We start from the raw sequence: 22,939 nt of genomic DNA, 5'->3' as shown, positions 1-22,939 counted from the left end.
GTTGTTTCAAACAAGCTGTCATCTTGGTTTACAGGCCCCTCGTCTCAGCTCTAGGGGTTTCCTGTTTGAGCATGCTGTGTGTGTGTGTGTGTGTGTGTGTGTTTAGAGAGACAGGCTGAGCTCTTTCAGCAACGCTTCCTTTTAATGACAGGGCGACTGTGACCCGCCCCATTCCACAAAGCCTGTAGTTGACTCACAGGCATTTAGTTTACACACACCCACACAGCGTAAATAGCGCCGGTTGTAGTTAAGTTACTCTACCTGTTCTCCATCAACTCCCTCACTGCAGTTACACTGGGTCCTGCCCCGAGGTGAGTGTAGTAAGGGCCTTCCTCCTTTTCAATGATTTGGTCTGCGGATAAAACACAAAAATTGAATGCTGACCGTGTGGCGCTGCTCTTCAAACAGCTCAGTAACCAGATCAGAGGCTACAGTTCTGACACTCCTTAATAAGGGAGACAAATTAAAGCTAATGTGCGTATCTCCGTTCAGGGGTCACCAACAAGGAAGTCTGCATTTCTAGACCAAATGCTTCATCGTGGGTCAACGTGGCCCCCAAAGCCTCCTCCATATATGGCAGAGAAATGCAGCCTTCTTTCGCTTGAACTGGCCTTTGAATTATGAAACATTGTGTGTGTGTTTGGATCAAACAGGGGGAAACAGAAAATGAGTTTCAGTACTGCAGTCTTACTAGAAAGCAAACTTTCAGGGTAGACCTAGTTACAAAGTGGAACATATCCGAGGTGACACAAATGCAGACGCTACACACTTTTCTCCTGGTCCAACTCACCCACACATTGACAGGATGGAAGATCAGCCAGTTTTTTGGAAGGCGTATTAAGCAGGTTCTTGGTCGGGGTGTCCAGAAAACTCATAGGAGACTCCAGGAAGCTGTTGACGCTGTTCTTGGATGGAGTCGACTCTGCAGAGTGGGTCTGAGCACCGTCAGTAGCCGTGGACAGGACAGTGACGGGTCCTGACCTTTCCAGCTTGTAGTAACCCTGTTGGCTTGGAGGAGGGGACTGACGACCCCCGGAGAAACCGTTAGCCAGACCATGGTGCCCAGTGGTATGGCTGAGAAAAGCGGGTTTGACTGGGCTGGTGTAAGGATCAGCACCGTGCTGCAGGCCACCACAGGGCTGCGATACCTGAGATAACAAATGCCTTTCACACTCCTCTGGTCCTGCAGCATAGCCGTTGCATGGGTTGTGTTGGTGAAGTGGACCATTGGAAAGGGACCATGGCTGGTTTTCTTGACCAGGAGTGTGGTTGATGCTTTTGTTGTAGTTCTGAGTCTGCTGCCCTAAGAGGGTTGCATTGTGATGGATGAGTTGCCTCCTCTCCTCTTCAGCCTCGGCCAAGTATCTCTTCAGATCGATTTGAGCCTCAGGCAGGAAAAGGTTCTTCTTGTGATGAAGTCCAGACTTTCCCTGTGGGAGAATCTTCTGGCCTCTGCTCTTGTGCGGCGTCTCTCCGTTTGGCATGCGTTTTGAGAGGGGGGTCCTACGGTTGACTCCCTCGTGTAATCCATCACTTTTCTTCTTCCTTGGCTTGGAAGGCGTAGCTTTTGGTTTTTTTAGGAGGGCCTTTTTCGGAGTGGGGGGCTGCTGGGATTTGTAGTTATATTTAATGGCTGACACAGGGGTTCCTCTGGGAAGGTTGTTCTCTGTCAGCAGGTTGTGTCTGGACTGGATGATGAAGGCCAGGTCTGCCAGCTGAGCCGCCACTTCCTCTTCGTCTCTGTTTCTCCTCACTTTACCAACAACCCCGTCTGCGTCCCCTCCAAACCAACGCTCATGGTCCTTACCGAACTTCACGTCACTGGTGTCTTTATAGCTGCATTCTGACTTGATGACATGAGTCCCATAGCCCTGCTCTGCCCTCCTGAACGGTGCTCTATCGTTGTCTGAGCTGGCCTCTAAGAGGTCCTGCAGAGACAGTTTGGTGTTAGAACTCAAACCCTGGGAACGCTGGATGACATTCCCTTGTCTGGCCACAGGGGGGCGTATGACTGACGTCTGGTGTAGTGGTGAGCTGATTACCGATACTTTGTTGTAGCGGATAGCTGCTGTAGGCTTAGCTTCTTGCAGGGCTGCATTTGTGTTGGAAGTTGAGAAATGTTGAGTAGAAATGGGATGTTCACACTTACTTTCAGCTTTAATGGACCCTGGGGTGCTTTGAGGTATAGCTGCCAGTTGAGTCAAGGCCTCAATAGCAATAGCCTGTTCAAAACTAAGATTTCTCCTCTCTGCCAAAGACTGCACACTTGGTATCAAGACATTTGGAGGAGGTTCACTTTTTATGGGTTGAGGAGTCCTTTGCAGGTTAACAGGAGTGCTTTTCTGACACAAGTCATTCTTTAAATCCTCTTTCTCTTTTTTGACAAAGTGCAAATCTGGTGGCTCTGTTTTGATGGTGTGAAGGATGGTAGAGCGCGAGCTGAAAAGTTTCTCCTCCAGTCCCTTCCTCTCTGTGACAGAAAGACACACAACCGCCGCCAGTGTAGACAGCGGGTCTTCGCACACCTCATCTGCATCACTCAGCTGTGTGGTGGTCTGTTCAGTGATCCACATCCACGGCTCCTCCACTTTGATCTTCTTCAGCGGAACAGACATGTCATCCGGAGGAGTACTAGGTCCGTTCTCAGAGCAGTCCTTAGGGATCGCAGCTATTATAGTCCTCTGAGCCTCCGATGTCACTGTAGTCCTTTTATGAGCAGACTTCAGATCAGAGTGTGACACACTGTTCATATTAGCACCATTAGGTTTCGTCAGGTTGCCCGCCGAACCATTCTTAAAAGTCTCAGAAGAGCATACGTGTTGTTGAAGTGCATTGCTGGTCAGCTCCAGCCCAGGCTCTCGCTTAATAAGTGCTGGCCGTCCGCCTTGGTCTGAGGCCAGGTTGTGGGTGAATAAGTGGGTGATGGGGGGAGATTGTGTATGAGGTATGTGGCCTTCCTCCCCCTCGTCCTCCTCTGCTGCCATGTGGGTGTCATCCATCTGTGCCTTGCCTTTGCCATTTACCGACCCACTTTCTGGAACCACCTGAGAGACAGACAATAAGGGAGAGTTGACTCAACAAGCTCTGGCAGAGAACAGTGATTCAGCTTCTTCTAAACAGTCACGCCACGCAGCATAACAGATTGTTTCCCAGCATGGCACGAGCATCTGCTGCAGTCGCTACCAAGCCTGTGGAAAATATTATGGCATGGGAGGAATCTGCATTCTATAAATCTTGCCAAATGTGATCTCTAAACAGAAAAAGAAGCGGTCGTTCACAGCTGAGGCTTCAATCAGGACTGCATTCCTGCCCAGGATGTGGAGAGCTGAAAGCCAAGACCCACAGGTAGTCGAGGGCCAACAAGTAAACATTTGGAGTCACGCTCGGTTCACGACTGCGTCACTACCGGTGGGTCACTGGGGGCATGTGTGAAACGTGCGTGTACATGCTCTGTTTGCGCTGGGTTTTAAGGTATGGTTCTAGCCATGCATGCGTTTACACACACACACACACACACACACACAGCTGCCCTGCCACCTTAAACCATCTGTATCGTCAAGTGATTGATTAACCCATGCTAGGCTTTACTTGCACAAAGCACCAATGACCCCTCAGCTCAGACAAATTCTGATAACTAGGATCATCCAAAGGTCTACAATACTGATGTATTGATTGTTTCTAAAAGCCTTGCTCAAAACACACTTACACAGACTGACTTACAGGGTAACTTACAGCATCAGAGGAAGTTCATCAAGGCTTTGAGGACAGTAGTTTTGCTACTACAGTGTGCAATAATAATGTAGCTGTCTTACTATCTTAATAACCTAAATGGGCAACACTTTCCTGCTAAAACTCTAAATGTCTAGCTTATATACAGCATTAGTGCAGCTGAATGTGTGCAAGGCTTATTTAGTTTTCACCATTTGAAGAAATCAGCTCGTCCTCATCACATTCACAACTAAAGCTTTCAGATTAAAAATCTTGCAGCGTGACAAAAAAATAAACATATACCGGATCACGTGCCAAGAATCAGCTGAGAAAACCATCTTAAACTTGTTGGCAGGATGTGAACTCGTTATTGTGAGTTGTGTGTACTTCATGTTTACATGTGTGAGACGTATCCCATTTTCCCCCTAATGAACTGGTGTCACCGGAGGGGGAGCTGGCGATTGCTTCTTTATCGCTGTTTACCTGGCGCAAACAGCCATTAAAGTCCATGACAGCCACTGTTTGAAAGTGTTTTACAGCTGGGGATGTGTACTCCAAACTGACAGATTAAGAGTAAGCAGCTACAGCTCTTCAATACAAACCAGACTCCACTGAATCCACAGACCAAACAAAAAAACTTGTGTTTATCACTTGCATGTGCTCTGGTAAATCATTTTTCCTCGCTGGACACAAACCAGGTTTATTTTTTTACAGCATTTAAGTACATAAAATATATAGAAACACACTTATTTTTCCACTTTTCACAACACTGCAAAAAAATAAAAAAGTCAAGCTGGAGCTGGGGTTTAAAATGTTCTGCTAAAATGCCTGTACAGTGAAAAACAGCTTTGTGACATCCCACATGTGACGACTGTTAAGTAAAGGCAGCATTCGTAGGGTAGAACGTGCTGAAAAAAATAACGGAATAAGAGACAGCCTTTCCAGAGCTAAAAGCAATAAATTACAGCTGAAAAACAAAAGGCGTCAAATGCAGCGCTGAGGACTGAGAGGATTAATGCTGTGCAGCCCACTGTGTCAGGTGTTTAATGGAGATCTGCTTCTGTCAAATTCTTTCTGGAGGTCAGATATTAATCATGGCGATCGGTTTATTGAGTCATCAAGGCTGTCAAGACACATTTCATACCAAGGCACCTTATTACTCGACTTATCGTTTCCGTTCTGTGGTTATTCAATTTAGTCCAGGGGTTTCATTTACTGTGTAATATTTGTGAAATCTATCAGTCTGGTAAACCGACTGTTTCTCAACCTCGACCGTGTTTCTGACACCCACGCAGCTGCTGTGTGAAATTGCCGTCTTCATGAAAGCGTGAGGAAGCACGCACGCTAGGAGCACATGTGTGACCGAAGTCAATGAATGACGTCTATATCATTATCATCTCTTTAGGAATGCTTTCTTTTTTTTCTCCAGCTGGCTTTCTAAAAATACATCAAATATGCTTTTCTTGATAGAATATTGCAGCTCTTTGATTCTGCTGGACTCACTGTGCCGAACCAGATGTATTTCCTTTTAGGAGAAGTTGAATTGTGGTTTGACAATTCAAGGAGGAGTAGCAGTGTTGGAGCTGTTCGTGATTAATAACGTGCCGAGATCAGACAATATCTTGCAGCTGACTGATCACAAAGTCATTGATGTGGCATTCCTGATCCCTCTCCAATCCACTTCCTCTCTAGTCCGTCGCCCTGTCCACAGCTGTAGAGACTCTGCTTCACTACTAGAAGCTAATGCAACAACCAGGTGTAGCGCAAGCTGAGGCTGCGTCGGTGATGTCAGCGCACGCGTCACGCATAAACGGGGCCGCTGCAATATTCAAATTAGAAGAAGAGCGAAAAAGACGGGGCGCAGGCAGAGAGAAAGGGGGGATGTCACGATGAACCGCTGTCAATGACAAAGCAGCGCTGGCCGTCCTCCAGCGCTGCATCAGACACACGTGTGTTTTAATGCGTGTGTGCATCCATGAGTTTATGATCTGCAGCTGACATCAAAGCGCTGCCCATATTTTCAGTCATGTTACAGTCAGTCTCACGACAACAAAAAGCCTGACACAGGATGTAAATGTGGAGTCATGTGTTCTCATTTAGCCACTGGGTCTCTGGAGAGACTCTGGGTCTGTGCCTTTGTGTTGAGCTTGTTGCGTCTGCTTCGAGACATCTGAAGTCACTCTTCAGACGTGCACATACTGTTCTTACGGCAAACAGTCTCTTTCTATTGTCTTAGATAAACACCGTCTAACTGCTGTGCACGGCGAGGCTTTTAGAGTCAACAAACTGTGTGTTGGAGCAGATAAGGGTGAGTGCTTCACACACAAACACACGTCCAGAGACCTGCCCTAGCAACACAAGTATGAGCACTTCTTGAACCCTAACAACCGTTCCTCACTCGAGAGAGACATGGGTCTCCAAGGAGGTTTGTGGGTAGTGTGTAATCATTCGTTACACAACACAACAACACAACACAAACAAGACATGTACATACACACACACCGATTCAGCTAATACAACAATAACAGAGACTTAACAGGCGGCACTCGTCCTGTTCGTTTTTGTCGCTAATCGCACGTTAGGACCGCCACCTCGCAAACGCTCAGACGACAACACACTGAAAAAGCGTGCTTCCTTCCTGGCTCAGAGTGTAAGTAGCGGTTTATGTGTGTTTCTCTGAACACGTGAGAATTTCCTTCATTCATTGAGTGAGCGTTTCCTGTCTGCGCCGAGCTCAATGTAGCAAAGTCGACCCGCCGCACGAAAACGGGGACAAGAAAACGGTTTACGTCGAAGGCAATAAACTTAAAAAGAATCAACTCTTTCTGCAGCGTATGCGATAATATTACTGTTATTACTGCGGTGAGTAAAGCCTGCCATATTAAAGTTGGGCTTACAGGCGCTCCACTCGTCAGAAAACAGCAGGTGCAGAAATATGGCTGTCTAGAAAAGGGGAAGAAAAGAAAAGGGGAAGCAAAGGGGCTCTTCATACGGTATAATGGCTAGAAAAGACGTGCAACAGGGAAAAAGCAGAGGGGACTCTGTTACCGTGGAAACTGACCTCTTTGTTGCTGAGTTTGTTGTCACATCCTTTAAACACACCTGGAAAGGACAAGTCAAACACTCACACGCGCGCACACAAACACACACACAAACACACACACGCAGAAGTCCAGGTCCTCAGTCATTTAGCAGGAACAATAACAACACCAGCCTCCAAATAAAGCAGCCCACTCCAGAGACGGAGACGCAACCTCTACATGAAGCTCCAGTGTAGCTGACCCATCTGCAGCGAGACAATAGACACCGGGGGTTAACAGTCTAGCTTCCTTTACCTTGTCTGTCCTCGGAAGAAGCCCCTCCAGTTTAGGCAGCATATCCCTAAAAGGTATTGGTGGCCATCTTGCTTTGCCGTCCTCCAGCCTCAAGAAAACGCTGGCTACAGTAGCCGTGCACAGGGCAAGCTCCCGGGTGTCATGACTGGGGGGACTGTGAGCCGCCGTAGCAAAGTGCTGCTACAGCAGACACACACGCTCGCCGCACACACACAGACGTATAGACACACACACATATGGGATGCCTTTCGCAGACGCAGACAGAGCCTCATCAGCCAATGGCGTGAGGACCTTAGCGGCTTGTAAATTATCTTCCATGCCTAGACTCTCCTAAACAAAGGATCCCCTATGTGGGCTTTTTACTCCAGCCCTACGCACAGGGATTGGAGGAAAGCTGTGGCATGGATGCTGGATCTGGATCACAGGAAAACAACTCCCTCACCACTGAGACATTAACCCGTGAAGCACTAAAATTCTTCGCCCCGCTGTTGCAATGATTGCTCTGGTCTAATCAGCTGAGAGGCAAAAAAAAAAAACCCTAAAATCTATGCAAACTGCCCCACATCAGGGAAAAAATGCTAAATATTTGAAGCTTATCGTACTTCTTTGAGCTTATCTTTGAGTTAGGTTTTGTTAGAGCAAACAACAGGACTTTGGCTCAGCATTTTAACAATTTATGGCCAATACAAGTAACATGCCATAAACCTTATAACTGCTTATAAAAGATGATCAGATCCTGAGAAACATACTTTTAGTCTGAAGCAGAAGCGAACATCACATGAGACTTTCCCTGTGCACGTCTCCCTCGCCCTGAGTTTAAAGGCACGTGATCTATCATATTATAATGAAGTGTTGCGGGCGTAGCATGAAGCAAGCTGCATCATGCCCTTTAAACTGGTTACACACGGGGACATGTGCATGGCAGCACATGATTTAGAAATGTGAGACTGCAGGAGAGAGAAGCGCGCGTCTCTTCCTCTTCCTCTAATTCCTCCAGCCCCCGAATAAATCAAACAAATCCCTGAGGAAAACCGGTTCAGTGAGGAGACGAACACAAGAAGACAGAAAGATAGCAACAAAGACGGAGGAATGTTATGAGAGAGTTAAGTACTCGTCCTCTTTTCAAGGCAGCCGTGCGGCCAAGAGGCTGAGGTCACGCCGGGACACGGAAACACGAAGGCAGCCGGAGTCGGTGCCTGTCGTTAACACTCGAGCGGCCAGGCTCGGCTGCTGTGTTTTGATTGTGGAAGTGGCGATCGCGCAGCTCAACGCAGACACGAAACAGTAGCGCGGCGGTGTCAAGATCGCGATAAACATGAGGCAACAACAGAGAGACACGACTGCACATGTACAGTACAGTCACGGTGGAGGATCCAGCAATATTGACAGATTTATCAGCGAGCCACGTCGAAATCTAAACCACATGTTACACCGAGTCGGCCTGAACGATCGACCGATGCAGCACATGATGCGGTTTATGCTGATTCCTCATATATAACGTGGTTTATGAATATATGTATTTCCAAACAGTCTTGTCTGCAACAGTTTAAACACTACGGTGGCCATTTTTTCCCCCCTGAAAAGTCTGTTTGTTTTTTTTGTTTTTTATCACACTACAAAGTTCACCAGTCAGTTAGTCAGTTAGGACTTATCACAGTCAAACTCCTGCATGGCGTGGCTTCATCCACATGTGGTTTCAGAGCAAACATTTTTTCAGAGCTGTTGGACCGACGCCAGACAGTGGATGGCTTTAAGCATTTATTTATGTTGAAAGCGACTGCTCTTACTTTGATTCATGTTGGAGAAACCGTCAGAACTGGCCTTTCAGGCAACGTATCCTGAGCTAATAATTTAGTGTTACATCTATAAATACGCGATTAGCATAAAAAGTCGTCTCTGCTCCCCTACAATAATAATCACAAGTTTCTTGACACGCACTATGAAGTAAGTGCAGCTGTAGACTAAACACTTGAAATATACACAGTTCATGCGAGTGCACCGAGGTCCAACTGTATATAAAAATGATGTGGTTTTCCGACTGTCAGTCATTACAACAGCATATTCTCAGATATATATTCCAAGTACGGATTAATGTGTGTAGCTAAAACAAAAACAAACAAAAAAAACACTACCAGCGTGGACATCTAGAAACCTCACACCGCTTTCATTCTTTTCCAGTGAATCAATAACTTCCTAGCCTATGTTTTTTGTGCTAGCATTTTATTGTAAAAGAAACACTACATCTGAACACTCACTGTTGAATAAAATCATCAAATATTCTTACCTGAGTTATTACAAATCAGAAATGTTCATGTCTCCATTACAAATAAAAGCAAAATCCATATAGTAAACGTTAATGGCTTCTTGGCGTTGGTCATTGTGACACTAACGGCTGAGCTCCTTCATGAATTGGCAGGTAGTCTGACAGGTTTGACATTCAGACTGCAACTACAAACCACTCTGTTAAACAGGTTACACCGAGCTAAACAATAATACGGGCCGTCTAGTGTGTGGGATGCACACCTACCAGCTGCTACCGCGCGCTGTAACTATCAACAGGCACGAAGCTGTTCTGCAGTTACAAAGGTTGTAATAGCCCAATAACAACATTTGGAACTACGTGATTCGTCACGTTTATAATCCGTTTTCATCACGGCATGATTTGTTAAAACGTGCCCAGTGTAAGACATCTGTATCTTCAGACCCTTCAGCCTTTAGATTAATCCCCGTCCTCCCGCCGCAGCAGCCGCTCCGCTCCGTTGTCCAAGAGTGCTCTACAACTACTAACAATAACACACCGCACCCTTCATTTTCAGCTCTTTAAGTGTCCCATATGGTTTTTTCCCTTTAACGAGCTGCCCCACTCTTGTTAGGAACAAGTAGTCTGGACATTAATCACCCTAAGCTAGAGTACACGAGCACAGCGAGCGAGGTAAAGAAAGCCATTCTGCACCACGGTCGTAAACTGCCTCTAACACATGTGGAGGCTGACCCACTGGAGATCGGCCCAGCCGTGGAGCTCTGCCAGAACCCGATGGCTGCCAACAGTTGTCATTACTGCCATTACTGCGGACGCTAATGTAAACTCGTGCTCTCATTTGCATGGAAAAGCTGCAGATTTCTTTACGAGTGGTGGCAGTTTGGGAGCGTTTGTCCTCCTCTTTCCTTTCTCACCGAAGTTGTAACTTTCTACTTATCACCTTCACGGTGTCAGATGAGGAAAAGGGAAGTTGTGATATCCTGGCCGAGATGCGTGCGCGCGCGTGCGTGTGTGTGTGAGTGTTGAAGAAAGTGGTAACATCCATGGGAGAATAGAGCGGCACATCCAGTCCACGCATTCACATCCTCTCACACAATCACACACACCCAAACACCACTTTGCGCAGGTCAAACCCCAAAAGACCAACACACAACAAACATTAGGACACAAAAGGATCAGCAGCAGTAATCGTTATGGAAACACCCACATAAGTGTTCGGATTCTTTGTGTAATTTGTGCGAAGGCCAATTTTCCTTTCGCAGAACCTTGAAACTATCGAGTGTGTGTTACCTGAGAGGAGGCTGCAGCATGGCTCACATTGAGAAGACCCCAGAGGCTGCTCACATATCTCATTCCTCCCTTTTCCAAAAGAACATCTGCACTGTGACTAAATGCCTACACTGTGACTCTCTGCGCTCTCTGCTGTTTCCTCGACAAACGCACACACACACACACACACACACACAATCACGCACATGTAAATAAAAAATGCATGTTTGCAGCTTTCACGCTTCCTGCACGGACAGTTTATAACCCATGGGTGAGGCTATTTTAGGGGCATCAAGGATTCTCATTCAAAGTTGTGCTTCACTCGCAGACTGCGTTATGTAACGTACTACAATCCCGCTCGCGGAAGGAAATGTGCAACGTTCAACACCACACCCTGAACCCGCATGGACTCAATTTGAGGGCCGACAATAACTGGTCAGTGTAGGACAACAACAGGTCACTGCAGCACCTCTGCAGCACATGCAGGAGAGAATGCAACAACAAAAAGTCCTCTTTAATTTTGAAGTTTTCGTGTATTCATCTGTGCAAAAATAACCACTTGCAAAAAGAAGTCAGAAGATATATATATATATATATATACACAACAAATATCTACACAAACACACAATTTATTTATCAGATGTGCAGTGTTGGTTCCTGTCAGTGTTTCACCTTGGAAAGAGTTGCAAAAGAAGGTGAGTGGGTCTTTCAGTTTTTGTCAACACAGACATACGTGCGAAAAGACAGTGACCCAAATACACACACACACACACACACACACACACACACACACACACACACACACACACACACACACACACACACACACACTATGCATGTGCAGCAGCAGGGGGACATCAGATCCTCTCACAATGAGACAGGAAAAGGGTTTACTCAAGTTTGCGCTAGTGCAACATGCTGAGTAGGCGCATTGGCCATATGACACATGCCCACACACACAAATGCACACGTTAGCACACAGGCTGATACTTGAAAGAGAGACTGGACAAAAGAATAAACAAGCCCATGAATTCACTGCAAACACTGCACGCTAGCGGACAGCACCAACGGAAATAACGACGGGACGGACCAAGCAGATTCCATACTCTTCAGGTGGAGAGGCTATATTCTAAATCGGGCAGGTTAGGTTGATGCATGAATGAGTTCTGGTTCCTCGAGAAGGAGGCCATTGTGTGCCCTTGGCAGGATTTGAGTGGCATTTCTTTCAAGGGGGCAAAGTCAGGATTTCTTTTCACCCAGAGAAACCAAGTGGCACGACATCAAAGCTTATCCGGGGTCTTAGAGCCTCACAACAGTCGAGACACACCACAAACTCACAGATGCAAGGAACCTATCCCGAGAAGGCTCAGGAGCGAGGAAACGCCAGAGTTTAACCCTCCAGATATCTTGCGAAATTACAAATATTGGAGAAAAACACATGCAAACTATCGCAACTCTTTGCATTGCAAATGACTGGCAGCTGAATCCGCATTAAAGGCACTAGACAGCATGTGAGTGGAGTTTCCCTTCATTAAACCACAGTCTGGTTATATACGAGTCGTCGACCTGGCACGGTCCAGGCCATACATCTGCCCTGATGCATAGTGGACTTAGGCCAAACGACTGAGCCACAAATTTGATAAAACAGACATTTCCCCTCGTCCACAGGGCCGTTCTCTGAGCCAAGCCTGCAGCTATTACAGATAACTACCTCACAGGGTTGTTTTAAATTTAATTGGCTTGGATCAAGCAGAAAATACAGGGCAGCCCGATTCACAGGCAAGCACGTGTAATAAAAAACGCTGCGCTGAAGAAGAGGAGAAGTCAGAGAAGAGAGAGCTGGCCGAAGCGCAGCTCACCCCGGTTCGGTCAGAGCGAGTCGGCCCCGTTAAAAACTGGCAGCGTTTCTGACATTTCACAAATGTTAGCTGCTACCTCGGCCCCCGTCTGTCCCACACGTTTACGTAATGAAGGTGAAAAAACAACGGGTGTGGACGTGCATCTGCCCTTCAGCTCGCTGCCAGAGTGCCCACATGCAGACGTGGAGGAGGAACCTGAGCTAGTTTTGGTGAAGGGAGATAACGCAGAGTGACACTTGCAACAGCTTAGAGAAATATTATTTTTACTGCTGACCATTTTCTAATCAATCTGCACTTACAATTACACAATCTTAAGAGTTGGCTTTGTAATAAGATGTTCAGCCAAAGGTGTGATCTGTACTTACATGAAAGCTACATATGACGTAACGGTCGGTACAGTCCAGGCAGCTAACTAACATCCATCTATCCATCCATCTACAGAGCAGCACTTGTCACCCACTACGGCAAATAAATCACACGAACACATGATAAAACATATTCTGCGTGTGAATTACTGTCAAAACGCTGTCAACATTATCATTATTACCATCATGTGTTGTTTTTCAGCCCCTGCTCATTTTCTGCATGCGTGCAACACTGCTGACAACTACATAATCACAGCAAACAGAGAAACCGGCTTTTTGAGGTCAGCCATGTTTTTTTTGTTTTGTTTTGTTTTTTGTTGACATACGGTGCAGTGAAACTGTAAGCACAAGTGTTTGGTTCAATGTTATATACACAACTAGTGTGCACTGGATTCTTAATCAGACAGGTTACGTGAAGACAAATGTTGTCCGACACCAAGCAGCTTAACCTCAACAACATCCTCCAGTTGCAGGTAAGTGCTGGGTCGCTAACAGACCCAGGTCATGAGGTGGTCACCCACAGATGCAGGCTTCCTACAAGTCATGTTGTTAGAAACCTTGCTGCAGTCTTGTGAGACTGGTTTCACATCGCTAGTCCGGAGGGGATTAGTCCGACGAGATTAATCCACATATTGAGAGAGATCCAAAACGTGACAGAAGGTGCAATTCGGAGAGCACCATCGTGGCCGGAGAGCCGGTGAGTGGCAGCTTTTTCGATTCAAACAGGATGATGACAAAACCTCTTTCATAACAAAGCACAATTATTTCAAAACTGAAATATCTCTTAATGAACCGATCAGGAAACGAGCAGTGATACCCGGCCCTGCTTGGATGAGCGGTGGAACACCTTCAAGAGGACTCAAACACGTGCTGTGTGCTTTTGTTTCAGCTTAGTTTGTGATATTGTGTTGATATGTTTGCATGTGTACCATAAAATCCCTCAGTTCATTTCACACTAACTGCTTGTACAACACGGTAACAGCACAACAGCACAACATAACACAGTGCCACAACACAACTATGTCTGGACTATTTTAAACTGTGTAAATAATTGATTTAGGCTATCATTACAGACGACTACTTCTATTATTTACAACACAATAGGCGCACATACGTTTAGAGGATTTTATTAGCGACTTAATCTGGTAAATTTACCGCACTAAAAGAGTTGATTTACAGTGAAAATGCAGATATTTTGTGGTGCCTTTAAGGTCTTCATCCTTTGTAGATGGTTCTACCTTACAGCTGACCCAGTAGGAAAAGAAGAACCTGCACAGTTTAACCTAATTACCTGGATTCAGGTTACCGAGTTCAAAGTCTTAAACCCGCAGTGGTGCATGTCTGCTGGTTATCTCCAGTAATCCTCATTATGACCCTGAGCATGCTCCGCCAGACAGCCTTGGCAGGTCAAAGGTTAGCAGACAGAGCGGTCACTATGGCAACCATCAGTCCGAAAGACCTCCACTTCTGTCTGTGAGAGGGGAGGAAGAGGGCTTCAGATCTGACAGGAGCATCCCCGGGGACAAATCACTCTCACTTTACATTAAGCTGGCTCCATTTGAGAACAATGGGGGTGTTGCTGCACAATGGCCTGGACTGCAAGCTGCAAAAGAATAAGAACGGTACCACGCCAACGACAGCGTGCATGAACATCCCCCTCGCATATACGCAGCTTTGAATATCTCTTACAAAGCATCACTCCCTACTGGGAACCGCAGGCCACCTCTCCTCCCTATCAGCGCTCTGTCTAAGAGACGGGACGAGTGTTTTCCCGATGCACGTGCTGCCTCAGCTGGGCTTCTCCTCCAGCAAAATGCACTGCAGCAGAAAAAAAAAAGAGGTGTGGGAGGAGTGCAGGAGATAAATGAGTTTGCAGGAGAAGCCGGGCCAAGCTGGCAAGCTGACGAGAGGCATAAAAGTTATGGTTTGTAAAAAGGTGTAGCGCCCAGCTGCAGCTGTATTCTACTAAACCGAATGCCTCCATTGCTGTGTAATTATGGCGCAGCTCAAACTAAGCTTAAGTGTGCCTCACCAGGTGCATGGTCTTGATAAATACAGTGACAGAATGAAGCACCAGCACTCAAAGATAATGGTTAGCAGTTGTAGTGAGTGATGTTTTGTGCATTAATGTAAGATGAGTCACATATATACCCTATCACAAACTGTATGGCTCCAGGGCAGCACTGTGGTGCAGCGGTTAGCAGTGTCAACCGTGTGAGCTAGCTTTTAAAACACAGGTCGTATTGGGGGAACCATCTGTTTGAGGCCGGCCGGGTCACGAAGAAAAAGGATGAACAGACAGGAGAGAAGGGAGGAGAGGAGGAGAAAAGAGCAGCAGAAGCCAGGAGATAAACTGCATCCAGATAAAGCAACGTGCACATGATATTAGCCCATGTAAAATACTTCTATATGATAGTAATGCTATGCCTGTCACATGTACATTGTAATGATATGAACAACAGACTAACAACAACAATATCCTTAATTCATGTATCTCCCGACATAATGACATTATTTATCCACACTTATGTCTCTATTGTACATGCAAACGAAAATTGAGCCTATACCTCTAAAAATGTCGAGACTTTTTCAAAGTCACAAGGCAAATAAATGCCCTTTTGCACTTTCTGAAACTGTAGTATTTAATTTCTAGTGTTAGAACCAGTTCTCCTCTTCCCTCCGAATACAAGGCAAGGCCACGAGGGGGCCTTGAAACCTGAATGAAAACAGACATTTTTCAAAGACTACATATCCTCCGCTCTCTTTCTCACAAAAAACAAATCGTACAAATTTCCGTTTCTTTCTTTCCCTTTCTATTTCATGTCCATATACAAACTTCTTAACCAGTACAATCTGTGTACGGTGTGAATCGTGTGTACTTTTGGAGGCTTTTGTAAGTTTTCCATGTTTTTTGTATGTCTTGCATCCGTTTAATGTTTTATGACAGACTAAAACAGAAAGCTACCTCAGCCACGACCAACACTGCAGCTCTCGATGGTAAAAACCAGGAACAGAATCCACATGCCACTACATGAACTCCCCACTGGCCTCCGAAACTTTTTAGAAAAATTCACTGAAAGGGTGTGTGAGCTTGATTAGCAAGACAGGCCGGCAGCCACATTAACGTATTACTCACGCACAAAGTACACATGAAATACACACACACACATACACAGTGGGTTATAAAATCAAATTCAGATCAACTTGCTCCACTTGTTCTTAGAATAAAATACAGGATGGAGTTTGTGATTTCACCCACAGTTCATCATGATGATAGTCATCCCGGCAGCGCTGGCTTGTTACGCCCACTGGAGTCACACATAATCAAACAAAAAACCTGTTTCCAAGGCGCAAACACAGGCGCTGCTGTATGTAAGAGAAGGCCAATGTGATGTCAGTTAAGAGAAATGGCAAAACAACAACTGGCTCTGTTGCTTGAATGCGAGTGGATCAGCAGTTCGCCGTGGCATGCACACCATTTAACGTCGAAAGTCACGACCAGATATATTGTGGGTCATTGAGTCGGTACCAAACTCACACGCACATATGACCCACAAATCCAAATAGTATGGCCGCAAATCTCTGCCTGACCCGGTCACTGCCTCCCTGTCCACTCACAAATAGTGCACGGTGGTCTTCACGACTAATACTGTAAGTGTTATATAATCAGCCCTAATCTGCTACTGTCACAACTCTGAGGGCGCTCTGCCAGCGCATGTATGCGCACAACACGCTACATATGCACATGGACCCTCGCACACAGTTGCTCACACACCTCCCCCAGCCACATGGACACCACTGAACTATGTACATGGTTATGCAGTAGCACTAGCAGCCAGCTGCTGGAATGAACTTCTTCTCACATAGTGAAATGATCCAAGAACATGTCTGCTTTGACCTCTGTCCGGACATGCTAGGTTAAAGCGCTGCAGTCACAAATGCAGCGGGGCATTCAGCTAACACATTTTCTGATATCACTTTCATGCAATTAAATACTAATTAAACCTACACGAACACTCACACGCTTTTGTCTACTAGTCCGTACACAACACTTGTATTGTATTTCTAGACACGTGACGCTTAGATCTCCACCAACTTTGGAGAAAAAAAACCTCGTTCCTAGAAAAAACTGTTCCTAGACGCCAGATTTTCTTCAGCTGTTGGTGGCTGCGGTTGTCTGACTGCCACTTGGTGTTGGTTTATGTATAGCTGGTTTATCAGAAAACTAAAAACACAGCTGCCTGCTGCGACGAGAAATTAGACCGACGAGACAACCAAGATTTGACCATGTCTTATTTCACAGTGACCAAAATGCAGCTTCAATGACAATAACAAACACAAAGTGGATAGACACTCAAACCAGTTATGAACACAACTTGGACATATTTACGTTGAAATTTCAACAGTCAGTTGTTTGTTTATACATCCAGCATGTATGGAGAACATTGGCAATCAACCTGTTCACATAAATTCAATATTCAGCCTCTCTTAGCTCATGTAGGTACAGTATATTAAATATTTAGGTTCTCATTCATCAAGCACTGGGGTCGGTTCCAATTTAATTCAGTTGCACAGTAACAACACTAAGCGTACGAGTACAGTCATAAAGAACTACTGTCAGCCACAAGCAGAGGTACTGAAACAGATGGTATGGCCCCAACAGAGCTGTGATCTCAACATCATTGAGTCAGTCTGGGATTACATGAAGAGGCACCCTAAATCCTGTCCAGTACTCATTTGATTTAGGCCACGTTCACACGTACCTAAACGATCTTTGCCGTAAAGATGGATCCCTTGCAAAAAAGCATCTGGATTACAGTCTAGATTACGGTCTGCAATTCTTGCTAGCTCATCGTAAAGGTGAAGTTGGAGTATTTATTGTCCTAGACACTGTAACAGTTGATATTATATGAAATACACCTTTACGAAATGTGGTTCCTAGATACGCCAACAGGCGGCGCCATGTTTTTTTTATTTTAGTTGAGCAGCAATCTTGCCATAGATAGACTAATATTACGGAACTCTTGTTTACCCTTTACTTTTTCTGTTTCCCAACATACTGTGACCTTCGGGTTTTGTGTGGCCTCTTTTGTTCAAGTATAGATATTTAGCAGCCGTATAACTGGGCATGGTAAGGTTGATGTAGCCGCTAATAAACAACTAGCATTGTAGAATCCCCAGTTCAGTGTGGCTGTGTGTGTTCCTGCTAAGCTAACTCAATCCACCACCACAGACCTCAAAGCGTCAATACAACAAAGGTCAATATTTGATGCAGCACCATCACAGCCCTGAAAGTCCGCCCTTGATGTAGTTTGTTGTTGTTACAAGACGTCGGGTGTAAGGGGTGAGGCAATGACATCACTGTGTTCGCATCAAGACTCCGTATTTGTCTTTTTCATCCTGAGACATGGATTCAAAAAGGTGCGCTTCCAGTCTGGAAAAATCCAGGTATGTCATGACGGTCGACCTAAATGTGCAAGACTTATGCGTATCACGATAATTGAGTCGTGATACGATACATTATTGCGATATTGTGATATATTGCAATAATCTACATAGTTCACTGAGCAATTTTAAATGCAGCTTATATTACACATTGTATATATGTACATCAGATGACATCAGTGATAATTCATTGTACAAGTTGAGTCAAAAAAACAATATTAATCCAAATGATCCATTTCCAATTTATTGCACTTCTACGGAAAAAGTGGTGGTGGCGGGGCAGAAGTTGTTCACAAATGGCCCAAAACATGACTTATATTAAGACATTCAAAATCGATATTGTACCGGAAGAAAAGATATTGCAATATATTGCCATATAGATATTTTTTCTACCCCCTATCCTGTCACAGTACTCAAATGATAATGTAAAAACACTAGAAGTCACTAAAGGTCACTGGGTTCTCTACTAAAATGTGCATTCATTATGCCATTCAATGCCACTTTGTGAAAACATCTGGCCCAAACAGGTTTTAATTAAAAAAAAAAAAAAAAACAGTCCACACACACAAACACGCACACACCCATGAAATAGGTATTCTTGAGACTGCGCCAGAGATGGCACCCAAAAACAGACCACTCCAGACTCCAGCTCCAACCACGTGCTGCTGAGCTACTGCCAGTCACGGTCAACTAGATCTGTACTCTCTGCACACGTGTGCACACGCACTCATTTCCCCTTTGACTTATTCCCCTGTGTTTTCAAAGAAGACACCGTAAAGTTCGCCGTAAAGCATCTGTTGATGTTCTCAGCAGAGAAAATGAACAATGTGAAAGTGAAACCTTCTGTTAAAACTTTCTGTCTCAGTCAACTCCCAGTCTTAGCTGCCGAGGAACCTCAGAGATCAAAAGCAGTACTGCCAGAAAGTAAAAAAAAAAAAAACAACACAAAAAACACTCTACACTTTTCGTAGCTTCAGATTAACTGTTTGTATGTGCAGAAAGACGTTCCAGCACATTAATCAAACTCATAACTTTTGTACTTAGCTCCTCGCAGAGAATTAACTGCCAATCTGACTGCAATAAACCACCGTGAGCTACGGTGAAATGTAGGTAAAATGTAGTATAAATCTCACCTGTGCAGCAGAGCAAGCCAGCAGCGATGAAGGCCTTCTCCTTTTCAGTTCCACACACTTCCTCAGTTTACAGATCTGGTGGCCGGTCCTGCGGTTGAAGCAGCAGCTGCACTGGCCACAGTTGATCTTCCTGAGGCATGGCTCACACGACCCACACCTGCTCCGCTTCTTCTTCTCCTTCTTCTGTGATTTTGGAGCCGTCCACGAGAGGGAGCTGGCCCCGTCTGGCCCCCAGGATCCGGGCAGAGCAGAAGGGCTGGTCTCTCCATACCCCGTCTCTGATTCAGTGTCAAAGGAAAAAGAGGATCGAGTGCTTTCCGAACTACAGGAAAAGGTGGAGCTACTGTCCAGAGAAGGAGTCGAGATCTTTGGCACCGAATCCTGCTCTGGCACCGCGACCCGAACGCAGTCCTGGCTGACGTTTGGTTTAAGTTCAGCAGCGAGGCCCTCCGTGCCAGACTGAGTAACTAGTGATGGAGACAGCAATGAAGTCTCTCTGTGGCTGTTTTGCTCCAATGGCTCTCGATTGCATTCACTATCTTTGGTCTGTGTGTCTGCTGGTGTGCAAGCGTGTCTTTCTCCCTGCAGAGGAGGGATCTTTAGGCGTTGCAGCTGATTTGATTCCCCCCTACAAATGATAACTGGCATACTTCTCTTCACGACAACAGTCGTCACCATCGGGGGTGGTTCAGGGACACCCGAGCACCCTGGAAGTTGAGGTTTAGCACCATGAATGGTAGGTTGAATATCTGTCTTACCCTGGCTCAGAACCTCTGAGTCGAGTGACTCTGAAGTGGAGGGGGCTTTGGTGGGATTTGAGGTAGCTGTGTTGGAGACCAGTAGCACCAGTGCAGATGATTCTGACTGAGCTGTCAGTCCCTCGCTAGGATGAGGTGGGTCTGGGCTTTGACAGGCTGGAGTGCTAGTTTGGGAGTCAGTAGGATTGATGCAAACATCATTCTCCTTTTCTTTTGTTCCTCCGTCTTCATTCTCGCAGTTACCGGGCGTCTCAGCAACCTCCTCGACAGTCTCCTTCTCCCTCTCTGCCTCCAAACTCTCTCTTCTCTCGTCATTTATCTCCTCCTCTCCGCCAGCAACCGCTACCCCTCTTTCATCTGCCCTACTCTCTTTCAAGTCCAACACGTCACCTTCCTCTTGCTGAGCAGCGCACACATCATCTTGCTTGCCGTCACTCGCGAGATGATCAAGCTGATTTTCAGAGATTGGTGAACTGTCATTTCCCTTGTGGCTGTCCGGCTCCCCCGATGAGCCAGCGCTTGTTAACTCTGACGCCTCTGAGGGGTGCTCTTTGCTCCTGTCACTGCAGAGTTTTGGCTGCTCATCAAAGTCATCGCACAGCAGGGAGCCGGTGACACACTTGAGGTCACCTTCACTTTTATGGCTGGCCGTCTTTTCGCCTTGTTGGGTTGTAGGACTGTCACAGTTACGCTGCACACGGTCTTCCAGTGCGTCATTAACATTAGGAGGGCAGCCCTCTTTAGCATTGTTGACTCCAAGGCTTTGCTCTTTCATACGCGGAGAAACTTCAACGTCAGTTTTTACACACACTGGAAGGATTTCTTCGCCATCACAGGTGTCCAGTTCTGTTTTCTCCTCATCAAGAGCAGAGTTGTTGACGCTGGTATCTGGAAGCTGTTTTCTTGCGCCTCCATGCTGGGGTGTTGCTCTTCTCCCGGTGCTCCCCCTGCTGTTTTTTCCTCCTCTGCAAGGTTTTGGAGGCTGGCGGGGAGAAACAGACACTTGCGTGCCCCGCTGGGACTTCCTCCGCCCTAGGGGGTCTTGTAACTCGCCGCAGTGCTCGGGCAGATTGCTCGACCGCCTAAGCCTCGCAGATCCCGTTACATTTAGGGCATGGTTAAGTCGGCCAGGGGACCTCCCGGTGCCTTGACCGGCAGGCCCGCTCACTCCTCGTCCACGGGGGCTTCGTCCCGACTGCGCCTGCGCCCTGGTCGTCGCCCTTCTGGGTTCTGCAGGTGTTTTCCGGGGCTTCTCCGCAGCCCTTCCTCTTGATTTATTTGAGTTACAGGTTTGCCTCTTTGTGCTGATCACTTTCTGGCCATTTCGCTTCTGCGCAGGTGTCTGTCTCCTGGTGGGTTTGGTAGTAGCAGGCATGGCTGAGGGTGTGGAGGGGAGGATTTCTGGCAGCCGGCATGGGAGCCAGGTGACTGTTTATCTATTACTTAGCACACAGTCTTGTTTTCGTTTTAAAAATCATATATATTTTGCCTTAAACTGTAAACTATGACGGTGTTGTTATTGTGTAGTAGCAGTGCATGACCTATAAAGACAAGAGGAAACAGAAAAAAACTATCAAAATGCTAAAAGTCTCACCAGATTTAAATGCATTTTTTTTTTTTTTAGTATAACAATGGCAAATTATTGTGGTACAAATACATTTAAAACTGAAAGTACAGCCTGATGCCTAACAACGTGATAGCATAATAACATATTTCTTAACTTGGCCAGAAATGTCACTTAAGCCCCGCCTGAATAATCCACACGGGATAGTCACGATTGACGCGAGAAAAAAAAATAAAAAAAATAAAACTCAGTGACCTTTAAGCAGTAGCATAAATCTCTTAAAAACAGATCAACTATAAAAATATGACTAATATCGCTTCCGGAGCGGATAACAGGCTTTAAGTGTTTAAAGGGCAGGCACGTTGAGGAGAGGGCTCTAGTCGGAGGTCGGATCCTGTTTTCGTCTTTCTGACTGGCGGAAGAAGGTGTTATTACCGTGTAAAAAACGCCTTCACCGTCGCTGTTTATTATTGTTTTGCACTTGACCGCTGTCATTGAAATCACGGTCTCGACCTGAACCCTCCGCGCGTCCGGAAACCTCACTTTAATCCGCGTGATTCCGTCGCCCGTGCTGGTTGTATTTACACGTTTAGAGCCGAAATGCTTTACATACCACAGAGACAGTTGTACTGTCTGAACTGCTAATAATACTCCGCTCCAGCGAGACAGCGAGACCTTGTATTGGTTTCCCTCCTCGGCAAATTTAGACCGCTGGTAACTTCAATCCTCTCACGACGATGACACATGGACATGATACAAACAAGCATGAGCGGACACATCGAGAGGGGCCGGCGGCTGTTTTTTTCGGCGTGCACCGTGTAGCCTCTGCGGAGCACGACACCCGTTAAAATGTAAATCCCTCTAATGTCAATCCATTCAGAGCAGCCCCGCTCACTCTCCCTCCACCTACGCTCTCCGCTGGCCAAAAACTCGTCGTAGACACTAGAGGGAGAAGTGGACAAGAAAACCTGGAATGGAGTCCATTGTCCCGGTGCTCTGTTGGGGCATTTATTATTTATGTTAGCGAAGGAGGAAAACTATTTTATCTAGCCATGTGGGCTTATCCGGTTCGTAAAAATCGTTAAAAAAAAGTGTGTGAATCATCATTTGTCTAACAAAAGTTAAGTGACTAAAAGTGACAGTAAGATAACAACCAATCACAGCAGAGCATCCTTCCCCGATTGTCCAATAAGCGTCGACCTAATCTTTCTCTTTCTCCCTCCCTCCCCGGAAACGTCATATT

The 22,939-nt window shown here is 46.0% G+C and overlaps 1 protein-coding gene across 4 annotated transcripts in view; it reads right to left on the bottom strand.

The window, feature by feature from the left end:
• Positions 1 to 22,748, bottom strand: part of tet1 (tet methylcytosine dioxygenase 1) — a 30,157-nt gene extending 7,409 nt beyond the window's left edge. The window contains exons 1-4 of one of the 4 annotated variants that reach the window (XM_047602668.1): positions 22,310 to 22,748; positions 19,375 to 21,673; positions 791 to 3,044; positions 262 to 352 (exon numbers count right to left, since the gene is read on the bottom strand). In XM_047602668.1, the coding sequence (XP_047458624.1) occupies positions 262 to 352; positions 791 to 3,044; positions 19,375 to 21,507 (4,478 nt within the window). In that variant the 5' untranslated portion in view covers positions 21,508 to 21,673; positions 22,310 to 22,748. The other 3 variants (XM_047602672.1, XM_047602669.1, XM_047602671.1) reach the window with 3 other exon arrangements.
• Positions 22,749 to 22,939: the final 191 nt, after the last annotated feature.

This window comes from Mugil cephalus, chromosome 13, assembly GCF_022458985.1.
Source record: "Mugil cephalus isolate CIBA_MC_2020 chromosome 13, CIBA_Mcephalus_1.1, whole genome shotgun sequence".
NCBI lineage: Eukaryota > Metazoa > Chordata > Actinopteri > Mugiliformes > Mugilidae > Mugil > Mugil cephalus.
Note: the sequence above shows the minus strand (reverse complement) of the source record. Positions and strands in the feature narration are given on the sequence as shown.